This window comes from Piliocolobus tephrosceles, chromosome 15 (genome assembly GCF_002776525.5).
Source record: "Piliocolobus tephrosceles isolate RC106 chromosome 15, ASM277652v3, whole genome shotgun sequence".
NCBI classification, from domain to species: Eukaryota; Metazoa; Chordata; class Mammalia; order Primates; family Cercopithecidae; genus Piliocolobus; species Piliocolobus tephrosceles.
The window spans coordinates 102,594,235-102,616,825 of record NC_045448.1 but is presented as its reverse complement, the minus strand read 5'-3'; the positions used below and the strand labels follow the sequence as shown (position 1 = coordinate 102,616,825).

The 22,591-nt window shown below is 39.4% G+C and overlaps 1 protein-coding gene and 1 pseudogene across 27 annotated transcripts in view; both read left to right on the top strand.

Moving 5' to 3' along the window:
- The window catches only part of MAP4K4 (mitogen-activated protein kinase kinase kinase kinase 4), a 192,588-nt gene extending 170,902 nt beyond the window's left edge, over positions 1–21,686 (top strand). For 16 of the 26 annotated variants that reach the window (XM_023211368.1, XM_023211364.1, XM_026456411.1 and 13 more), the window contains 9 exons: positions 269–386; positions 704–874; positions 3,563–3,706; positions 9,509–9,643; positions 12,156–12,256; positions 14,096–14,269; positions 14,790–14,949; positions 15,794–15,933; positions 18,134–21,686. In XM_023211368.1, coding sequence (XP_023067136.1) covers positions 269–386; positions 704–874; positions 3,563–3,706; positions 9,509–9,643; positions 12,156–12,256; positions 14,096–14,269; positions 14,790–14,949; positions 15,794–15,933; positions 18,134–18,217 — 1,227 coding nt within the window. In that variant the 3' untranslated portion in view covers positions 18,218–21,686. The remainder of the gene's footprint in view (positions 1–268; positions 387–703; positions 875–3,562; positions 3,707–9,508; positions 9,644–12,155; positions 12,257–14,095; positions 14,270–14,789; positions 14,950–15,793; positions 15,934–18,133) is intronic. The other 10 variants (XM_023211369.1, XM_023211366.1, XM_023211354.1 and 7 more) reach the window with 1 other exon arrangement.
- On the top strand, positions 19,705–21,686 carry LOC111542174 (annotated as a pseudogene). The gene has a single exon (XR_002731468.1). The product of XR_002731468.1 is annotated as an uncharacterized LOC111542174 (transcript).
- Positions 21,687–22,591: the final 905 nt, after the last annotated feature.

The following is a 22,591-nucleotide window of genomic DNA, read 5'->3' as shown; positions in this document are numbered from 1 at the left end:
GTAGCTTGCAGCACCGCTTTGTAAATGAGCAATGTCTCTGGTAGAGATATGGCTCCTGCAGTGGTTCCAGGTAAAGCAGCCTGCCCTGAGGGTTGCTATGCCATGTGGAAGCTCCCTGCAGAGCATTTTTTGGGGTAATGATACAAGAGAAATAGAACAAAGTATTGGGATATAGTTAGTGCAACGTAGAAGTGAATTGAAATGTGTATTTTTAATGTTCATTTTTAAAATGCCAGTTGTATTAATAACGTTGAAATTTACATTGCAGACTCAGTCCGCTAGTAGCACACTCCAGAAACACAAATCTTCCTCCTCCTTTACACCTTTTATAGACCCCAGATTACTACAGATTTCTCCATCTAGTGGAACAACAGTGACTTCTGTGGGTAAGTACAGTAGCGACAAGAAAGCAGTGACAAATGGGACTTTATCTTTGAGTTGCTCTTTTGGGTGGCTTAGGTGTAGCTGGTTGTTCACAGGCACAGACCTCAGGTACAGAAACTTCCCATCCCAGTTGGATTGCCTTATTTGCAATGCTCTGCAGAGTCCATTTCCTTTTTCCATATATATTGCTTACAGATTTCTTCTCTTTGACAAAGTGTTGGTTATACCACATGAATATTTACTTGAAGTGTATTGGGGGAGGGAGGCAGGCATGGTGTGTGTGTGTACAGAAAATGATTTCAAATGTATTGTGTTTCAGTGGGATTTTCCTGTGATGGGATAAGACCGGAAGCCATAAGGCAAGATCCTACCCGGAAAGGCTCAGTGGTCAATGTGAATCCTACCAACACTAGGCCACAGAGTGATACCCCAGAGATTCGTAAATACAAGAAGAGGTTTAACTCTGAAATTCTGTGTGCTGCCTTATGGGGTAGGTGTCTAGCCACTACTCTTAACACTTTCATTTTTATTCTGAGCAGTGGCTGGTCTTTTAGAGGAGTACTGCTTTGAATAGTTTGTGGATAGACAGGATGGAAGACTTGTGTGATGCCCATCTCCTGTCATGTGCAGACTGGTGTGGCACACGTATATGCTTGACTCATTTTAACTGTCAAATATCGGAATGATTAATCTCCATTTTATTTTTATTGAATAAATTTTTAGTAGTAGTTTTGTTACATGGATATATTGTATAGTGGTGAAAATAGTGCACGTTATACTCAGTAGCGTACATTGTACCCCTGAACCCTGAAGTTGACTGTTATCACTATAAAATTCAATCATATCTAGCAGTGGAAATGTTGGAGAAGTATATTTATAAAAACTTATTGCAACAGGCAACCCAGCATTTTTCATTTTTCATGCTCGTAATTTCCAAGGACTTTACAGTGACTGTATTCTTTTGACTATGAGCATTCAGTACTTTATAAAATTATACAGCTGTACAATTATACAACGTGGAAATATATCATGGAGAAGTAGATGATAGAATGTAAGTGCCACAATACCTTCAGCTTTTGTGTTTTAAAAAGTGTCTTCAGCTTATCTTGTTACTCCCTCATTCCTTCTCACTGTAAAATCTTGAGGTTGATGTTTATATGTTTTTTTTTAGAAATGCAAATAGTATTTCTTCACAAGTCTCATATTTTGTGTAGTTATTATCAGATTCTTGACACAGGAGTTTTAAAAAATCTACTTGATACTGAAAATTGACCAGGAAAGTAACAAAATATTGTGTAAAATAGAACCTTTGAAATGGTATCTGTCTGGCAGCAGTTCTATCAATGAATATCTGTCTTTTCTGCCAATAATTTCTAAGCTGTTTTAGATCAACTTGCCTAGATATATGCAGGGAAAACACTAAGCATAATATTCAAATAAGTTCCACCTTGACACGGATAGAGTCAGGGCAGAATGGCCAACCTCAAAAGTAAAATTGTATGAAAATCGCGTATTACATATTTAAATATTTTTCTTAAATTGTACAGCATTTTTTTTTTTTTTTTAATCTCTAAGCATTAAATCAGTATCCCCACAAGCATTGCTTGGGTAGATACTCTCCTCCGAGTGTTGGGATAATCCCAACTCGGTCAACTCGATGAGGACCAGGCACGAACTGAGAGACAGCTCTAGGAGGGTTGTTCTCTCAGTGCCGTCACAATTATTTATTTCAAATTATCTGGAAATAGGGTGTGGGCATACGTGTATGTGCCATGATACTCTTCCCCCTCACTCCCTCTACACAAATACTTTATTCCTTGTCTTGATGAGTTTGTGACTGAGGAAATCAGCACATACATATATGTATCCAATTCCCTAGGAACGTAAGGTCGTCTGTGCTCCATGTTACAAAGGTGATTCTGACAGTGAAGGTTCTAGATCAAGGAACAAGAGCATTTGGAGAAATACATGAATGATCAAGAGGGAGAAGTGCTTTGGTCAAGCGGTAATCAGTCTTAGATGCCAGCCCAAGGCCTTTGGGACAATTTCTACATGGAATGTGCAGTTTTTGAAGGTAGTCATAACTTGAGTATTTAGCAAGATTAGGATTGATTGGCTGTACATCATGAGAAAGTGGAGAGAAGCTCCTTTAACAACTTTAATTAAGGTTTCTATCCATCACTTCCAAGGTTGCCAAAGCCTGAACAATTGTGAGAGCAGAGGAAAGGGAAAAGTAGGCACAGAGATGAGGTGTTCTCTGGCTCTAGTGGGTAGCTAGTTTTGCAGAGCAGCTTGGGAGCTGTTGATAGAAATGGCAAAAGTCATGAGGCTAGTTTCAGTAGAGATCTGCAGTGGGTGGAAAGCAGGAGGCAAAGTAGCAGCGTGGAATTAGGAGTCACTAGTTTTGAGGCACGCTCACACACAGGTGTGTGTGTGTCACCAGATGGACAGCAGTGGAAATGTCTCCACCGAAGAAGCAGAGGGCAGGTGTGGAAACAAGGAAGGAGATGTCACATCACAGCAGTAGAGTGTGGAGACTGTGACAGTACAAGGTTAGAGAAATAGGGTGAGTCACTTGGGGAGATCACAATATTTTGATAGTCGTAAGAAATGGAGGGACAGGAGAACTGAGTGCAGCTGTTTCTTGATGATGGTGGAAAGTAATCTTTAAGAAAAGGTTAAACGTGAGTGATGGAAGCCAAATCTTAAGCTGTTAAGGATTTGAGGGCTGTATGTGGCCCATTCCAGAGATTTGCCAATGAAAGATAAGGAAGCACAAAGAGATCATGGTATCAGGTGAAGGTTTGTTCAAATGTGTGATGTGGCTAATTAGACATAGAATCTGTAAAGACAGGAAATAATCAGCATATAACATTCTCGAGGAACTGAGGAAGAATTAGAAACTAATGGATTATTAAGGAAATTGATGGGATAAGAGTTTCTTTTTCTTTCCCTTATCCTTTCTTATGTTTAAATATGTCAGCATCATTGCTACATGGTGATGTGTTACAGGATTATTTACTTTAACTATTTAACCTCTATTTTAAAGATTTCTTCTTCTGGGTGAATTAAGGAAGCTGCACTTTTTTTCCAAATAGATGATGTTATCCTTTCTATACAACCTGGAGGTTTGCCAAGCATAGCATAAAATTGAGGCCTTTCTGTGTCCCTGAAACAGGAGTGAATTTGCTAGTGGGTACAGAGAGTGGCCTGATGCTGCTGGACAGAAGTGGCCAAGGGAAGGTCTATCCTCTGATTAACCGAAGACGATTTCAACAAATGGACGTACTTGAGGGCTTGAATGTCTTGGTGACAATATCTGGTGAGTATTTGTTTTGTAAAGCAGAATATGTGACACCATCTTAACACTATTGTTAACAATCTTGTAGCTTTACAAGATTGTTTTACAATATTGTAGCTTTACACACTAAACAATCTTAACAGTATTGTAGCTTTACACACTAAACTTCAGTTAGTTCATTCTCTGATGTACTGGTTAAATAAGATACAGCTGCATCGAGGCTTGACAATAGCGTGAGCTGAAGATGTATTCAGATGCAACACACACACGCACATTTGATCTGTGGCTCCTCCAAAAGCAGTCTTGAGAAGCATACGAATGTGTGCTTTCTCACTGGCATCTCTCACTGCCCTCTCTGCCCAGTTGCTTGTTAGATTTCATTTGCCTTATCCAATATGTAGGTCTCTGGCCACTCCTTTCCACCAGACTTTTTTTTTGTGTTTTTTTTTGAGACAGAGTCTCGCTCTGTTGCCCGGCTGGAGTGCAGTGGCGTGATCTCGGCTCACTGGGTTCAAGCATTTCTCCTGTCTCAGCCTCCTGAGTAGCTGGGACTATAGGCGAGCGCCACCACACCTGGCTAATTTTGGTACATGCAAAAGGAAGTATTCTTTGCCATTATTGTAAAAGTATTGTATTACGGTTTTTATTATGTGAATTAACACAGTTATGTCTCTCTTTTATTTTTATTTTTATTTATTTATTTTGAGACAGAGTCTTACTCTGTTGCCCAGGCTGGAGTGCATTGGCATGATCTCCACTCAGCAAGCTCCACCTTCTGGGAGCTTCATGCCATTCTCCTGCCTCAGCATCCCGAGTAGCTGGGACTACAGGCGCTGCCACCACGCCCAGCTAATTTTTTGTATTTTTAGTAGACACTGGGTTTCACCTTGTTAGCCAGGATGGTCTCGATCTCCTGACCTCGTGATCCACCAGCCTTGGCCTCCCAAAATGCTGGGATTACAGGCGCAAGCCATCGCGCCAGGCCAATTACGTCTCTTTTTAAGAAGAGCATTTTTCTTAGTATAACTTGTATAATATAAACTACTACAGGAAAACCACTAGGAGAAATAAAAAGTAAAATCATCCAGAGATCATATCTTTTAACTTTTGTAAGTTTTTAACTTCCAGTCTTTTAAGCATACATCACACTATACACTTAAGGGAAAAAATCTGCATAAAAATGGTTATACAATATTTCAAACATACGGGGATAATAGGAATAATGGCACCCACGTACTAACTATAACTCGCTGGTTTGAACAGTCGTTGCAGTATACTGTTGTACATACGGTCAGCATCCCTGTTCCTCCCCCATCTGCCTGTCCATGGCAACCTCTGTCCTCAAGTTGGGGTGTATCCCATCCAGGCCTGATTGTCCCAAACATGTAGTCTGCTTTCTCCATGCCATTGAACATCCTTCCATGGCCTCCATTTTATATGACCACAGGATATTTCCTTGCATAGATATATTAAAATGTATTTACTTATCTTCTCTTGTTGCCCTTTAGGTATATTCCCTTTTTTTCCCCCTCATGTGAACATTTTTCACAGATATCCTGGTAGCTTACTTAACCTTTAGGCACATACCATGTGGCATAGATTATAATTTCCTAATAATTAGTGTTATTGCTTGGTCAAATGGTATGCAAAATTACAAGACTTTAAATGGGTCTTGTATACCACCACTTACAGTCACTTACGATATTATAATCACTTATGATACCACCAATAATTTTGATTTAATTATCTGCTTGTTAGTACAAGCTTGTTATGTAACATATTTGCTTGTAGTTATTTTATTTCTCATATATGCTTTTGGTTGTTAAGTAAAGGAGTTTCTTGAAATGCAAAAATTTCACTATTTATACTTAAATGAGGAAACAGCCATTTAAAACTAGAGTGCTGATGGCTGGTAGTTATTTAAGTTGGAGAAAACAAATCTGCGTTTAGTGATCCAGTGAAACTAGACAGTTCACGGGGATCAGTAATCAGCTGAGACCAGGTGCGGCATTGTATGCCTGTAATCCCAGCAATTTGAGAGGCCAGAGCAGGAGGATTGCTTTTGCCTGGGATGTTGAGGCTGCAGTGAGCTGTGATAGCACCACTGCACTCCAGCCTGAGTGACAGAGTGAGATCCTGTCTCAAAAAAAAAAAAAGTTAACAATTATGATCAGCTGATACCAGTAATCATTTTTTTGTTCTACTTTTCTAGTTTTTTTTCCTTTCTTATTAGCTTTTAATGGTTTTCACAATCATAAATGTAGTACATGTCAATTGTAGGAAGCTTCAAAAATAGAAAACACTTAGGAAGACTAAAACAAAATGTCACCCCAATCTCAGAGCTAACTCTTGTTAACATTTTGTATTTCCCTCTCCTCTTTTCTGTAAATATATCTCACAGGATGGAAACAAAACATTATCTGTAAAACTATGTGGTCTTTTTCTTCTCTTAATATATATTGAATATTTTCCTGCAAACAATTCCCCAAAAGTTAAAAGGATTATACTGAAGTATGACATACACAGAAAGTACAGATAAGCATACAGCTCAATGAGCTGTGACACACACAATCCATCCAGATAGCCCCACCCTGCTGAAGACACGGAACATTGCCAGCACCCCAAAACTGCCCTGTGAAGCCACCCAGGGACTGCCCCCAGAGGCAAGCACTGTCCAGACTTTGAACACGTTAGGTTGATTTTGCCTTCATTGAACTAATTTTATATAATGACAAAACAGTATGAGTTCTAGTGACGGCTGTTTCTCTTTTTTTTTTTTTGGAGACTTTTTCTAAACGTTTTTTCAGTATTTTGCAGTTTAGCCATTCTGAAGAGGTGTAGGAATTAATAGGCGTATCTCACTTTAATTTGCAATTTCCTAGTGATGTATGGTACATCTCCTATGTATATCTTCTGGTGAGGTATTTCTTCTATCTTTAATCCATTTTGTAATTGGATTGTTGCTCTCTTATTGTTGAGTTTTATTTTGGATTTAAGTCTCTTGTCAGGTATGTGTTTTGCAGATACTTTCTGCCCGTTTGTGGCTTGCTTGTTCATGCTGTGAAAAGATGTCTTCTACAGAAGTGAAGTTTTTAATTTTAGTGAAGTCCAGCTTACTAGCTTTTTCTTTCATGAATTGTGCTTCTGGTATTATGTCTAAAAAGTCATTGCCAAATTCAGAGTCCCTTGGATTTTCTTCTGTTACCTTCTAGAATCTGCTTTATAGCTTTGTATTTCACATGTAGGTCCACGATCCATTTTGAAGTGATTTTTGCGAAAGTTTCAAAGTTTGTGTAGTAGTGTTTTCTTCTGCATGTGGGTATCTAGTTGTTGCAGCAGCATTCGTTAAAAAGACCAGCCTTTCTCCATTGAATTGCTTATACTCCTTTGTCAAAGATTACTACTATATTTGTATAGTTCTGTTTCTTTCTTTCTTTTTTTTTCTGAGATGGAGTCTTGATCTGTCATCCAGGCTGGAGTGCATTGGCGAGATCTCGGTTCACCACAACCTCCACCTCCCAGGTTCAAGCGAATCTTCTGCCTCAGCCTCCCAAGTAGCTGGGATTACAGGCATGTGCCACCACGCCTGGCTAATTTTTGTATTTTTAGTAGAGATGGGGTTTCACCATGTTGGTCAGGATGGTCTCGAACTCCTGACCTCATGATCCGCCCACCTCTGCCCCACAAAGTACTGGGATTACAGGCATGAGCCACCGCTCCTGGCATATAGTTCTATTTCTGGGCTCTATTTTTTTTTTTTCCCATTTATGCATTTTTCTCTTTTGGTGCTAATAACCACACTGTGTTGATTACTGTAGATTTATAGTAAATCTTGAAGTCAGGTACTGTCAGTCTTTCAACTTTGTTCTTTTTAAATGTTGTGTTGACTGTGTTGGGTCTTTTGCCTCTAGAGTCAGCTTATTGATACATACATAATAACTTGGGATTTTGATTAGAATTGCATTGACTCTGTGGATCAAGTTGGGAAGAACTGATGTCTTGACAATATTGAATCTTCTATCCATTAAGATGGAAATCTCTCTCCATTTATTTAGTTCTTCTTTGATTTCATCAGAATTTGCAGTTTTCCTTAAATAAAACCAGCAAAGGACTAATTTTATTAGATTTATTGTACCCATTTTGTTTTTTTAAGTACTAGTATAAATGGTGTTGTAGTCTTAATTTCAAATTCTAGTGATTTGTTGCTGGTAAACAGGAAATACGGGAAAGTGACCAACCTTTTTATTTTATTAGGCTTGTATCCTGCAACCTTGCTATAATTCTTGCTATAATTGCTTGTTAGTTCCAGCAGGGTTTTTGGTTGGTTGGTTGGTTTTGGATTTTTTTTTTTTTTTTTTTTTTGGTTCTTCAGGATTTTCTATGTAGACAATCATGTCTTCTGTGAAGAAAGACAGTTTTATTTCTTCCTTCCCAGTCCTTGTACCTTTTATTTCCCTTTTTTTCCTAATTGCGTTAGCTGGGACACCCAATATAACATTTACTAGGAGTTATGAGAAGGAAAATCTTTACCTTGTTCTCTATCTTATAAGTAAAGCATCTAGTTTCTTGCCATTGTGTATGGCATTAGCAGTAAGGTTTTATGGTAGATGTTTCTTATCAAATTGAGGCAGTTCCCCCTCTATTCCTATTTTCCTGAAAGTTTTTATTATGAGTAGGTGTTGGGTTTTGTTAAATGTTTTTCTGCATCTGTTGATATGATCATATGATTTTTCTTCTTAGCTTGTTGATGTGAGTGTGTGGCTGGCTTTGCCCACCATCGTTTTTGTTGCTGTTGCTTGTAGCTGTAGTTTCTCTTTGTTTCTTTAGATGACTACACCACAATGTATCTACTCATTTTACTATCCATTCAGACATTAATGTTTCCTGTTTGGGGCTATTAGGAACCATGCTGCTGTGAACATTCCTGTTGGTGTACTTAGGGGCATACACATACATTTACATTAGGAGAGTGATTACCAGATCATATGTAAGATACGCACATGTCCTATTTTAATAGATAATGCCAAACTTACAAAAGCAGTTCTAACAGTTTACAACACTAGTTTCTGAAGTTTCTAGTTGTTCCACACCTTGCCTACCTTTGATATTGTCAGTCTTTTAAATTCTAGACATTCCACTAGGTGTATGAAATCATCTCATTATTGTTTTAACACGTTATTACTGTTGAGAACGAGCATCTTTTTGTGGTCTCTGAGATCACTTCTTTTGCGAAGTTCCGGTTACAGTGGCAAGTCCAGTTTTTCTGTTGGGTTATCTCCTGTTCTATTTGATTTGTAAGAGTTCTTTACATATTCTGGATATGGCTCCCTTGTCAGCTGTTTCTGTGGTACACATCTCCAACTTGTGACTCACCTTTCACTAGGTTTAAGTGCTGGCATTAAGTGATTGATTTAACCCTTGTGCTCATCTGTCAAATGGGAGATAGTAGCTACTCTAGAGGGTTTTGAGAATCAGATGGCATAGTACATGTGAAAGCATCTTATAAGCTTTATTGGTTGTATTATGCAGATATTTGTATTACTTTGTAGTTTATTGATACTACCTGTCTACGTAAGTGTGAATTTATTATTTTTTAAAAACTTTCCCTCTAGCCCAGGCCTGTACCCAGTGATAATTCTGTAGGGATTCAAAAGTCCATCTGAGCAACTTGAATTGAGTTTCTAGTAAAACTTTGATACAAAGGGGTTTTCTTGGAGGAAATGATATTTACTCTTTGTAGAAGTTTCTTTTGGTTACTATTGTTATTAATGATGAGACCTACTTCTGAATATGCATGTAAAATATTTATATTTGTTTTGCTAGGCAAAAAGGATAAGTTACGTGTCTACTATTTGTCCTGGTTAAGAAATAAAATACTTCACAATGATCCAGAAGTTGAGAAGAAGCAGGGATGGACAACCGTAGGGGATTTGGAAGGATGTGTACATTATAAAGTTGGTAAGTTCTAGAAGCGTCATATTTTGTTTGTTTAATTTGAGTTCAGTTTGAATTTTAAACTTTAAATTTTCATGGGTTTTTTTGAATTTTGTAGTAATAGACTTGTTTCTGAAATACGTGGATCATTTCTGGTGTTCTGTTTCCAAGGCACATTCTAATCTTGAAGTCTCATCTAGACATTGTCTTATTCCCTCTGTGCACCTATATGCATAACAGAGTCCATCCCTGCAACTCACTCCACCCTCAGTCTCCCCTACACTGTTCATCTTGTGAGAGTCTTTCCACTCCTCCTCTTTGACAGTCCACATTCTTGTCCTCTGTAAGATGTGGTTCACGGTACCCTCTTTAAGGAAATTTTGCCAGTGGAAGCCAGCTGACTTGAGTCCTTTTTTACATGCCAGGCTTATTCTCCACTTAGATGTCTGAAGGTCCTTGGCAGGCACTGATAAGAGTGTTTGAGAGTTTGACTCCAGGGCTTATGGCCTGCCATTTTGAGTTAAGTGCCTGTGCACAGTTACTGTGCTCCTCACTAGTAAGTGAGCCCAGCTGGCCAGTCAGTGTTTTATGGCAATTGTATTGTTTTTTTCTCCTTGGCATGAAGCAGTGATTCTCATGAAGTAAAATCTCACAGGAACAAAACCAAAACTTTTTTTTTTTTTTTTTTTTTTTTGAGATGGAGTTTTGCTCTTGTTGCCCAGTCTGGAGTGCAATGGTGCGATCTCAGCTCACTGCAACTTCCACCTCCCGGGTTCAAGCAATTCTCCTGCCTCAGCCTGCTGAGTAGTTGGGATTGCAGGCACCTGCCACCATGCCCAGCTAATCAAAACAATTTTTTTTTTTTTTTTTTACATAGGAAAAAACCAAAATACTGGGACAAATGTTAGACATACGGGAGAAAAAATGGACCTTAGCTAAATTAAAGTTTTACGGGAAAGATGTGATATTCTTAACAGAATTTAAACAGGAAGTTTTTCTGTATACCTAAAACTGATTAATGTTATGGACCTATTGAATGTTTCTGCTTGCGTGTTTTCTTTTTTCTGTGTTTATGAAAATCTGTACATCATCAGTTCCTCTGTTCCGGGGGATGTTGTCATGTTTGGCGTTGCCTTTTCGTGTAGTCTGTCTGCACCCCTCAGCTCATTGGTTAATGGTGATTGTGGGAGCTGCCTCAGTATGTCAAACTATTCTGATGATACGGGAAAGTAGAACTATCTGCTTAGGATAGATTTTAGGATTAGGATTTTCTGTGTTTATGGAAAGTATTTTTATGTGTTGAGGTATAACTAAAATCATGTAAGGCTAAATGTAATGAAACAGCTCGTAACAGATGAAATGTACATGAATAGATTATCCTACAGGGGGAGCAAGAGGCAGATGTGTTAAAAGTCTGTTGGGCTTCTCCCCAGAACGAAACAGTAGTCTTTTCGCCTGTCACTCGTACAGAATGAATCATAAGTATTTTCAGGAAATAAGTGTGGATAATATCATTCATTCGTTGTCATTATGGTTGCCACCAAGAACAGGGAGCTATTTAAATGTATATTAAATTAATAAAAATTAAGTAAACCTTACAATTTAGCTCCTCAATATCATTAGTACATTCTGATGTCCAATAGCCCCATGTGTGTAGTGGTTATCATATTAGCAGTACAGATTCAGAGAATTTCTGTCATCGCAGATGTCTAAGAAACAGTACTGGTTTTGTCAAACTCTTAGAAACCTTTGTGTCTTAATGTTCGTTTATTGATGTATTTAAACAGTGGTAATATGTAGAGTTTGACAAGGAGAGTTATCAGTTAACAAGTTCTCTTTCGTGCGCAAAGAAGGAATCAAGTAGTGGTGTGATGTCAGCTTGTAAAGAAATCACGGATCTGCATTAGTAAGTCACATGTACTCAGGGACCGCTGGGAGTACCTGTTTTGTCAGAGGTGCCTGGCAGTAAGGGCACCAAAATAGCTATGGGAAGGAGGCAGTTTTTCTCCTTCTGTAGATCAGGAAATGGTCTTAGTGATACTTGGACTTGTGCACAGATACTTCTGTTGGTAGAATCCAAGACTCCTGAATATTTTAGTATAAGCCTTTTTTCTTCCTCAGTCTGTGTGAGCCGCATGCAGGACTAGAGAAAGTTGTAAGGAGTACCTCGGTCTCTCTGTATGTTTCAGAAGTCTCTTGGCTGATTAATCATGTTGTTATTCATTTGGAGTGATACTGAGCCCTTGAAGACTTTAGGGTGGTATACCTGGCATTGTCCTTGATTATAAAATATCTTGGAATCTCATAAGAAGATGGGGATCATTAGTGAAAGTACTCATTGATGTTGTCAAACTACATTAAAGAGTTGGAAAAGGAAACTATGAGGTGTGATCTGTCTCTGAATTTTTCCCCTGTTTGTTTGGATGAATAAATAGAAGGCATATTTATAAAGTTTGTAGAAGACAACTAAAACAGTTTAGAGGGCTATGTTGATACTGACTGTGCTTCTCTTGCTTTTTTATTTACTGTTTTTCAGTAAAATATGAAAGAATCAAATTTCTGGTGATTGCTTTGAAGAGTTCTGTGGAAGTCTATGCGTGGGCACCAAAGCCATATCACAAATTTATGGCCTTTAAGGTAAGTAACAACATCAAGTGAATTTAAAAATAGTATTGGCCATGCAAGCTGCAACCAAGAGTCAGGGAATACGTTTAAAAAGTCTGAACTGTTAAAATTGCTAATATAAAAGCTATGTGCTAATATAGCATATAACTTTATCATAAGAAACCATTTCTAATGTAATGTAATGTAATAAACTTAGTTAATCTGCTTTCTAAGCCCACAGAGTGAGAAGGAGAGAGAGATAAATGTTGGGTAGACACTTTAATTGATGTGGCAATGTGGTAACAGAGGAAAAGAGAACAGCACTTCCACCCTCCAGTTAAAAAGGTGACCTTCAGGCCAGGTGCGGTGGCTCAAGCCTGTAATCCCAGCACTTTGGGAGGCCGAGACGGGCGGATCACGAGGTCAGGAGATCGAGACCGTCCTGGCTAACACAGTGAAACCCCGTCTCTACTAAAAATACAAAAACTAGCTGGGCGAGGTGGCGGGCGCCTATAGTCCCAGCTACTCGGGAGGCTGAGGCAGGAGAATGGCGTGAACCCGGGAGGCGGAGCTTGCAGTGAGCTGAGATCCGGCCACTGCACTCCAGCCTGGGCGACAGAGCAAGACTCCGTCTCAAAAAAAAAAAAAAAAAAAAAAAAGGCCTTCACCTGAGTCATGGATGCGTATAAAGATTTAGATGTGTTTTTGATAACAAAACTGTGTCTGATGGGCAGTTTTAAGGTATATCTGTTCATAAAATACTAATTAAAAATTAAATTACAGAAATTCTAATGACAAAGAACATTATATAGTAAGTGAAAAACGTTAAAATATTTCATATGATTCCATTTGTTTGAATAAAAAACTCAGGTATAACATCTGAACTCATGTATAAATTAAGATGTTTTTGCCATTTTGCATGTATACAGTTTTAGGAAAGTAAATGATTGAGTACTTAGTGTTAAAATTAGGACTGTTTTCATTTGTGAGTTCACAAAAATACTCATGGAATTTACAAATATACCTCACATTGCGTGGTGATTGGCTTGTTAGAATAGTTTTTTTATTTTATTTTATTGAAGGGGTAAGTTTCATTTATTTGGAAAACTTATATTTTTGGATTGCCTAGTGCTTGATTTCCCAGTGAAGCAGGATAAATGGAGCTACAATATTTGCTTAAAAAATAAATCCAAGTGTTACTGAGTAAAGATAATTGGTTATACAGTTATATTATCTTCTGAGATCTGACCTTGATATTCTTTATATACCAGGTACCGTACTAGTTGGTTTTATACATATTACCTGATTTAAAGCTGCTGTTTCATTATCCTAGTCTCGTGAACTGTGGGTAGTGATGTCGACGAAAAACGGGGACCACCAGCACAATCCAAGCTATTGTAGCACGTACAGTCTTTTCACCATTTTAGTCTAGTCAGAAAATTAGAGATCTTTATAGTTCAAATAGAGATTAGTATGGTAATAGTGATACAGTTTTCAGTGTGTGACTCCTACAGCTCCTGTCACTCTCCTGTGCATTTGAATAGTTGAGTAGTATGCTTAGGAAAGTCCTCGCTATTTTACTGTGCATGCTTTTCTGATCAAGGCAGCCAACAGCACAGTAAGTGACAGAGCAGAAATCTTGGTCTGGATAGGGAGATTTGGAACATAACTTCTGGAAGAAGTGTCTTCCAGATGCTAATTAACAGGCAAAAACATAATAAAGACTAATTTTGTAGAGTATTGTTGCCTTACGGTTGTTGCCAGTGTGGCTCAGTAATTGAATAACTGAGTATGTTGGGTCTTCTCTAGTTTGATCTGTTAAAAGTAAGTTCTCCTTCATCTTCTCATTTCTCTCTTATGGCTTCTTTGCAGTCATTTGGAGAATTGGTACATAAGCCATTACTGGTGGATCTCACTGTTGAGGAAGGCCAGAGGTTGAAAGTGATCTATGGATCCTGTGCTGGATTCCATGCTGTTGATGTGGATTCCGGATCAGTCTATGACATTTATCTACCAACACACGTAAGAAAGAACCCACACTCTATGGTTGGTTGACTGGCTTCATTTTGTTTTGACTTTTTTCTTTACTCTGCTTAGTGAACTAACACAAGCAGGGATTCTTCATTTCCCCTTGGTGTGGGGGTGAGTATTTAAATGATAAGCAATTTTCAGTAGCTCCATGCTCTTAGACAAGTGGAAATCCACCTTCCTGGCTCTGTGGAGCCCTTGTGAAAACCTCTTAGCCTTGCTTTGACTAACATGGGATGGATTTGGGGCAGTTGCTGGCAGGCCAGAACATCCCTGGGTTGGGAGTGGTTCTCAATTGGAGCCCAGCATCCAAATATGTTTCATGGGCCTCAGGAGATGTGAGTCAGTAGAGTATATTACTGGGAAAAAGCAGACTTGGGGATATATATTGCATGAGTATTCTAAAATGTTATCTAATTGCTGTATTTATCACCAGGGATATGGTACCAGTGCATTCACCAAGACTCTTACTGAGCACTTTCACAGGGCTGGAAATAACCACAGACATTCTTCCCTGTACTTTGTTCCTGTTCTCTAGATCCAGTGTAGCATCAAACCCCATGCAATCATCATCCTCCCCAATACAGATGGAATGGAGCTTTTGGTGTGCTATGAAGATGAGGGGGTTTATGTAAACACATATGGAAGGATCACTAAGGATGTAGTTCTACAATGGGGAGAGATGCCTACGTCAGTAGGTATGGAGAACTTGGGGAAAGGCAGCATTTGTGAAAGTGGAGCTGTGTCTGAGACTGCATGTATTTATCATGCTGATTTTATATGTCCTTCAGACCTTTTGGCTACCATTGAACAGAGTGGTTGGCAGTAGATGGTGGAAAGTTAGATTGCAGGCCGTGGAAATAGTCATAGGTCTATTTTACAACAAAATCCAAGAAATTATTTTATACTTTAAAAATCCTGTTATCATCATCTCTCATTTAATCCTTAAAACATCCAGAGGAAAATCAGACATGTTTTTGTTGACCACTTTGTAAAGGGAGACAGAGAATTGGTAACGAATTGGTAAAGGGAGACGGAGAGAAAGAAATTATTTGCACTTGAGAATGGTAGAACCGTAACTACAAACAGCCTTGTGCATAGTTTTCTAGTTTGCATTCAGTAATAAAGACTGATACTTGACATTTTCATAGGTTTCTATTCCAAAACTATTTTGGTTTTATTGTAGTTAAGTCACTGTCTCTGGTCACTCATCCTTTCTCTTCCCTGCCTTTTCTCGTGATTGGATTGATAAAAATCTGTGCACTAAACTCTAAACTCAGTGGGTCATTTTTCTAGATAGGCATGAAAGGCCTAAGGAAAATGAAATAGATCAACCATTGATGCAAGTCACTCCTTCACAGAATGAACAAGGTGGTTACAAAGGCAGAGTTCCTTGAAAACAAATATTTAAATGCTAGGCATTTAAATTTAAAATTTTAAAAAGATTTAAAAGTATAAAAATATTTGTTTATCACATAAGCAACATCTTTTCAGGGCTGTTTCCTTATCTTTAATGGTTTGTAATTTTTCCCTCCCCAAAAGCATATATTCGATCCAATCAGACAATGGGCTGGGGAGAGAAGGCCATAGAGATCCGATCTGTGGAAACTGGTCACTTGGATGGTGTGTTCATGCACAAAAGGGCTCAAAGACTAAAATTCTTGTGTGAACGCAATGACAAGGTAATGGTTTTGTTATGGATTCTTTTTAGTTACTCTGTCTTAGTAATGACTTGTTTTACATGGAGTTTGATTATTTATTTCCTTGGAGTTTTGATAAAAATAATCAAGGAACTTTTTAAACTTTGCTTTTTAGTCATGTTTGTGAGGATTGGGGTATGTTTTGCTTTTTGCTATGAGGGGATACAGATATTTTTCCTCTGTAGAAATTAACATATTTGGGTTTTGCTTTGTATATATATTTTTAACTCTATTAGATGACCTGTCTAGGCCATAACAATTAGTTTAGAGATAGGGAAGATAAAAGCTGCCAGTTTAGTTGACTGAAATTCTTCTGTGAGTGGAAGGAACCACCGTGCGATTTGCCTACATCGAAAGGTTCCTCTCGCCTGATGTGTGTCAAGAAGATGCCCCTTGTTAGTCTGTGAGCAGTGAAATTGCTTCCTAGGTTTGCATGTCAGAAATGTTTCACAGTAGAAATCATCTTATGCAGACATAACATGACCTCCTGCGCCTGAGACCCCATGGCATCACACCCCCTTTGCTTTTCGGAACTGGCCATATCACTCCAGGGACGATTCCTGTGGCAACTTCCTCCCAGGAAGTCCCTTTCAAACTGGCTTTGGAGTGGAGCAGGTAGATGGCCAGGGGCGATGACCCATCCCTGTTTGCCAAGGGAGAAGGCATCAAGGGTGGAACTGATTTGTACTAAGCCTACCCTTTCTTTCTTCTGTCCAGTCAGACCTTTGAAACTTGACTCTGAAGAACGTTTCCACCTTTTGCCTCACATTGACAGATTAGTAGTCAGCCCAGTTCTCAGATTTAAACATTTAATCATTTAATGTGAGCAAGAAGAAACTATACATCTGTCCTTGGCAGCTGGTCCTGCTTGCCCAATACATCCCAAACACAAAGTCGCTTCACCCCTACCCACTGTCTTCTGCAACCCTACAACTCAGTTTCAAGTGGAGTTTTGCCTACAGATTATCTCCCAAATCTGTGACCTTGAAAATCTCTATAGCTCAGACCTAATCCAGGATTTTGTCAGCTTGTTGGCCTATACTTTCCTAAGTATGTTTACCGTAGCTGCAACTATAACATTCTTTGAATTTCAGGCACTTAAATATTTTTATCATGCATGTCATGTCCTTTAAGATTTATTAATAAAAGGCACAAAAATTCTATTACTTTATGGATTATATGAAGAATTAATACATTTTTTGTTGATTTTTAAAAAGAAATTCGTTGTTAAGGAGTGTTCCCTGTTGCTCATTATGTTTTTTAAAGACATTTATTTATTAGAAGATGTTAACAGTAGAAGCAGAAAGAAATAACTCTTCAGAAACATCCATTTTTTTCTTTGTGTTCTCACAATATGCCAATGTATAAGTTGTTAGTAGTAACAAGCCTGAGTTGTAATAAAAATTGGCTGCAGATGGTCACTCCTTACAAAGTATAAATTGATAATTGCCCCAGAGGTTTTTGTGGGTTGGTTGGTGGTTTGTTTTGATGATGGAGTCTCGCTCTGTTGCCCGGGCTGGAGTGCAGTGGTGTGATCTCAGCTCACTGCAGCCTCTGCCTCCTGGGTTCAAGCAATTCTCTGCCTCAGCCTCCTGAGTAGCTGGGATTACAGGCGCCCACCACCATGCCCAGCTAATTTTTTGTATTTTTAGTAGAGACGGGGCTTCACCATCTTGGCCAGGCTAGTCTTGAACTCCTGACCGCATGATGAGCCACCTGTCTTGGCCTCCCAAAGTGCTGGGATTACAGACGTGAGCCACTGCGCCCAGTCTTTTTTTTTTTTTTTTTTTTTTTTTGAGATAGAGTTTCCCTCTGTTGCCCAGGCTGGAGTGCAGTGGTGTCATCTTGGCTCACTGCAGCCTCCATCTCCTCGGTTGAAGTGATTGATTCTCATGCCTCAGCCTCCTGAGTAGCTGGGATTACAGGTGTGTGCCACCACGTGGTGTTTTTAGTAGAGACGGGTTTCATCATGTTGGCCAGACCAGTCTGGAACTCCTGGCCTCTCAAAGTGCTGGGATTACAGGTGTGAGTCACTGTGCCTGGCCTCAGAGTTTCTTTTGAAAAGGCTCTTTGGGGGTCTGAGCTTCTCGTACAGTGTTGAGGATGAGGGTGGCTTAGATTCCCTGGCTGGAAGTGCTGCATGACCGTGGTAACCATGCCCTCTCTTTTCTGGCTTTTGCAGGTGTTCTTTGCCTCTGTTCGGTCTGGTGGCAGCAGTCAGGTTTATTTCATGACCTTAGGCAGGACTTCTCTTCTGAGCTGGTAGAAGCAGTGCGATCCAGGGATTACTGGCCTCCAGAGTCTTCAAGATCCTGAGAACTTGGAATTCCTTGTAACTGGAGCTTGGAGCTGCACCGAGGGCAACCAGGACAGCTGTGTGTGCAGACCTCATGTGTTGGGTTCTCTCCCCTCCTTCCTGTTCCTGTTTTACCAGTTTATCCCCATTCTTTTTTTTTTTTTTTTTCTTACTCCAAAATAAATCAAGGCTGCAATGCAGCTGGTGCTGTTCAGATTCTACCATCAGGTGCTATAAGTGTTTGGGATTGAGCATCATACTGGAAAGCAAACACCTTTCCTCCAGCTCCAGAATTCCTTGTCTCTGAATGACTCTGTCTTGTGGGTGTCTGACAGTGGCGACGATGAACATGCTGTTGGTTTTATTGGCAGTGGGCACAAGGAGGTGAGAAGTGGTGGTAAAAGGAGCAGAGTGCTGAAGCAGAGAGCAGATTTAATATAGTAACATTAACAGTGTATTTAATTGACATTTCTTTTTTGTAATGTGACAATATGTGGACAAAGAAGAAGATGCAGGTTTAAGAAGTTAATATTTATAAAATGTGAAAGACACAGTTACTAGGATAACTTTTTTGTGGGTGGGGCTTGGGAGATGGGGTGGGGTGGGTTAAGGGGTCCCATTTTGTTTCTTTGGATTTGGGGTGGGGGGTCCTGGCCAAGAACTCAGTCATTTTTCTGTGTACCAGGTTGCCTAAATCATGTGCAGATGGTTCTAAAAAAAAAAAAAAAAGGAAAAAAAAAAAGAAAAAGAAAACGTGTGCATTTTGTATAATGGCCAGAACTTTGTTGTGTGACAGTATTAGCACTGCCTCAGTTAAAGGTTTAATTTTTGTTTAAACCTAGAAGTGCAACAACAGTTTTACCACAGTCTGCACTTGCAGAAGAAAGAAAAAAGTTCAAACCACGTGTTTATTTTTTTTGCCTACCTCATTGTTCTTAATGCATTGAGAGGTGATTTAGTTTATATGTTTTTGGAAGAAACCATTAATGTTTAATTTAATCTTAATACCAAAACGACCAGATTGAAGTTTGACTTTTATTGTCACAAGTCAGCAGGCACAAGAACTGTCCATGAAGATGGGAAATAGCCTTAAGGCTGATGCAATTTACTTCCAAGTTTAGAAAGCAGAATGCTTTGTTTTCACCAGATTCAGCATTAAAGGTTGATGGGGCAACTGCAGCCCATGACACAAGAGATCTCATTGTTCTCGATGTGGGGGGTGGGTGGTAGCAGACAGGTGGTCACATTAGAATAGTCACACAAACTGTTCAGTGTTGCAGGAACCTTTTCTTGTGGGCGGGGGAGTTTCCCTTTTTTAAAAATGCAATGCACTAAAACTATTTTAAGAATGTAGTTAATTCTGCTTATTCATGAAGTCGGCATCTTCTGTGTTTTAGGTGTAATACCGAAGTCCTGGCTTTTCTCGTTTTCTCACTTGCTCTCTTGTTCTCTGTTTTTTAAACCAATTTTACTTTATGAATATATTCATGACATTTGTAATAAATGTCTTGAGAAAGAATCTGTTTCATGGCTTCATGGTCATCACTCAGCTCCCCTAAGGATGTTACCGTCTCAGAAAAAGATCAGGGCTCTGTGTCCCAGTCCTGCCATCTTTCTTTCCTCTTGTCGAGTTCCGAGTGGAAATACTGCATTATGGCTGCTTGAACCTCAGTCATCAAAAGAAACTTGCTGTTTTTTAGGCTTAATCTTCTTCCTTTGTGGTTAATTTTCCTGTATATTGTGAAAATGGGGGATTTCCCCTCTGCCCCCACCCACCTAAACACAGCAGCCATTTGTACCTGTTTGCTTCCCATCCCACTTGGCACCCACTCTGGCCCCTGTCAGTTTCCTCTTCCTGGTTCAGTATTTTTGAAAAAGGCCCTCCTTTGAGCTACAAACATCTGGTGAGACAAGTACATCCCCCCGTGAATGCAGACACAGCAGCTGGTGGTTTTGTGTATACCCATAAAGGCAAGATAAGCTGAGAAGCCTTACTTTTTGGGGAGGGAAAAGAAGATGGAAATGGATGTTTCATTTGTATGAATTTGGAGCAGTGCTGAAGGCCAAAGCCGCCCACTGGTTTGTAATTAACCTAGAGAAGGTTGAAAAGTGAATCCTACCTTTAAAGGGATTTGAGGTAGGCTGGATTCCATCGCCACAGGACTTTAGTTAGAATTAAATTCCTGCTTGTGATTTATATCCATGTTTAGGCTTTTCATAAGATGAAACATGCCACAGTGAACACACTTGTGTACATATCAAGAGAAGAAGGAAAGGCACAGGTGACTGTGGCTCCTTTCCTGGCTTTAGAGAACAATAAAAGGTGGGCAGATGTCTTTGAAGAAATGCTCAGTGTTTGATGTTAAGTGGAAGAAGGCAGAGAACAAAGAATGTGGCATCGTGGTCTTACATTATCCAGAGACTTGAAGCTGCACATCTGTAAGTCAAGGGTTACACAAAACATGCAAATGGTGTTTCATTGGAATTACCAAGTGCTTAGAACTTGAGGAAAACTCGCTTTCCCATAGGTGGTGAAGGGGTCTGAGCTCACACCGAGTTGTGCTTGCCCTGCTTGTGTAGCTCCAGGCACCCCGTGGGCACTGTCTTGGTGTTTGTGGTGAACTGAATGGAATCCATTGTTGGACTTAAGTTACTGAAATTGGACCACCCTTTGTCCCTCTAGGTGGGGGCTTCCTGGTCTGTGCTTTACTTGCCTTTTTTCCTTCCCTTTTTAGCCTCACCCCCTTGTAAACCAGATTGAGTTGCTATAGCTTGATGCAGGTACCCAGTGAAGTTTCTCCATAAAAGATTGGGAGTCGTTGAAATGTTTAGATTCTTTTAGGAAAGGAGTTATTTTCCCCCCTTTTACAGGGTAGTGACTTCTCCACAGAAGTGCCAATATGGCAAAATTACACGAGAAAACAGTATCGTAATGATACCATTACATACGGAACATTGAACTGTTACAGGAGTGCTCTTCCAAACAAAACAAAAATGTCTCTAGGTTTACTCAAAGCTTTCGTAAGTAATAACCTTTCTGTATTGAAATCAGAGTAACCCTTTCTGTATTGAGTGCAGTGTTCTTACTTTTTTCTCATGCACATGTTAATGTTGGAGAAAATGTTTACAAAAATGATTTTGTTACACTAATGCGCACCACATATTTATGGTTTATTTTAAGTGATTTTTTTTTTATGGGTTATTTAGGTTTTCGTCTTAGTTGTAGCACACTTACCCTAATTTTGCCAATTATTAATTTGCTAAATAGTAATACAAATGACAAACTGCATTAAATTTACTAATTATAAAAGCTGCAAAGCAGACTGGTGGCAAGTACACAGCCCTTTTTTTTGCAGTGCTAACTTGTCTACTGTGTATTATGAAAATTACTGTTGTCCCCCCAACCTTTTTTCCTTAAATAAAGTAAAAATGACACCTATTTTATGTGACATGAGTTTCAAATATGTTCTGACCCTTCAGAATGTTTCCTTCCTGTGAGGATCCATATTTTATGCACACACCTGCCTCCCCTGAGCTGCCCGCACCAGAGCAGGCTCCTGTATTCTGCTATCTCAGACAACAGGGGCTTTTCCAAGGCCAGGCGCAGATTATGAAAGTAGCCAATGTTTGTCTCAAGATCTCAGAGATGAAGTGGGAGATGAACCTCCATCACCATGTTCCTGAAGCCAATATGGAGTAAAGCTGGTCCTTATCCTTAGGAAAGAAAGAATGTTGCATTTTTGCAGTTTTGAATTTGCATCAAAAAGTAAAACAGCATGATGTCTGTAATAGGACAATTAAAGTAGCTCTTTCTCAGTTTGGCGCATAAATACTAACTTGGGTCTAATAATTGGAGCCCCTTCAATGTAAGGTCATTGTGTCTAAGCGCTGGGGTTCTCCATCAACCCCCCATAGGCCTGGTAGGCATGATCCCCGTTAGGCAGATCTGGGGCCACGCTCGCAGTATGGGCACCTCGCCTTAGTCTCCGCGGCTGCCCGTGCTACATCGTCATCAATTAGGTATATTAATAAACCACGTCGTGCTTCATCCTAGAAACATGTTCTCTCTCTAATGTGAAAATAAAACTGTAAGTACTTAGGCTGTCAGGTGAGTAAGATTTTTCTTTTCCTACTTGATGTGTTGCAGTTGGTGGATGATTAGCAGTAAAAATCTGGTGGAGTTTTCTTGGGACCATCATGCATTCCTCCTGTTCCAACTTTCTCCTCCATTGGTTGAGATTTCACTTAAAGGAAGCAACGGGGGATCCAATCAAGACCCTTCAGCCAACACCAGCTCTGTGTCTTTGGCATCACATTAAAAAATACAGTAAAATGGTGCATTCT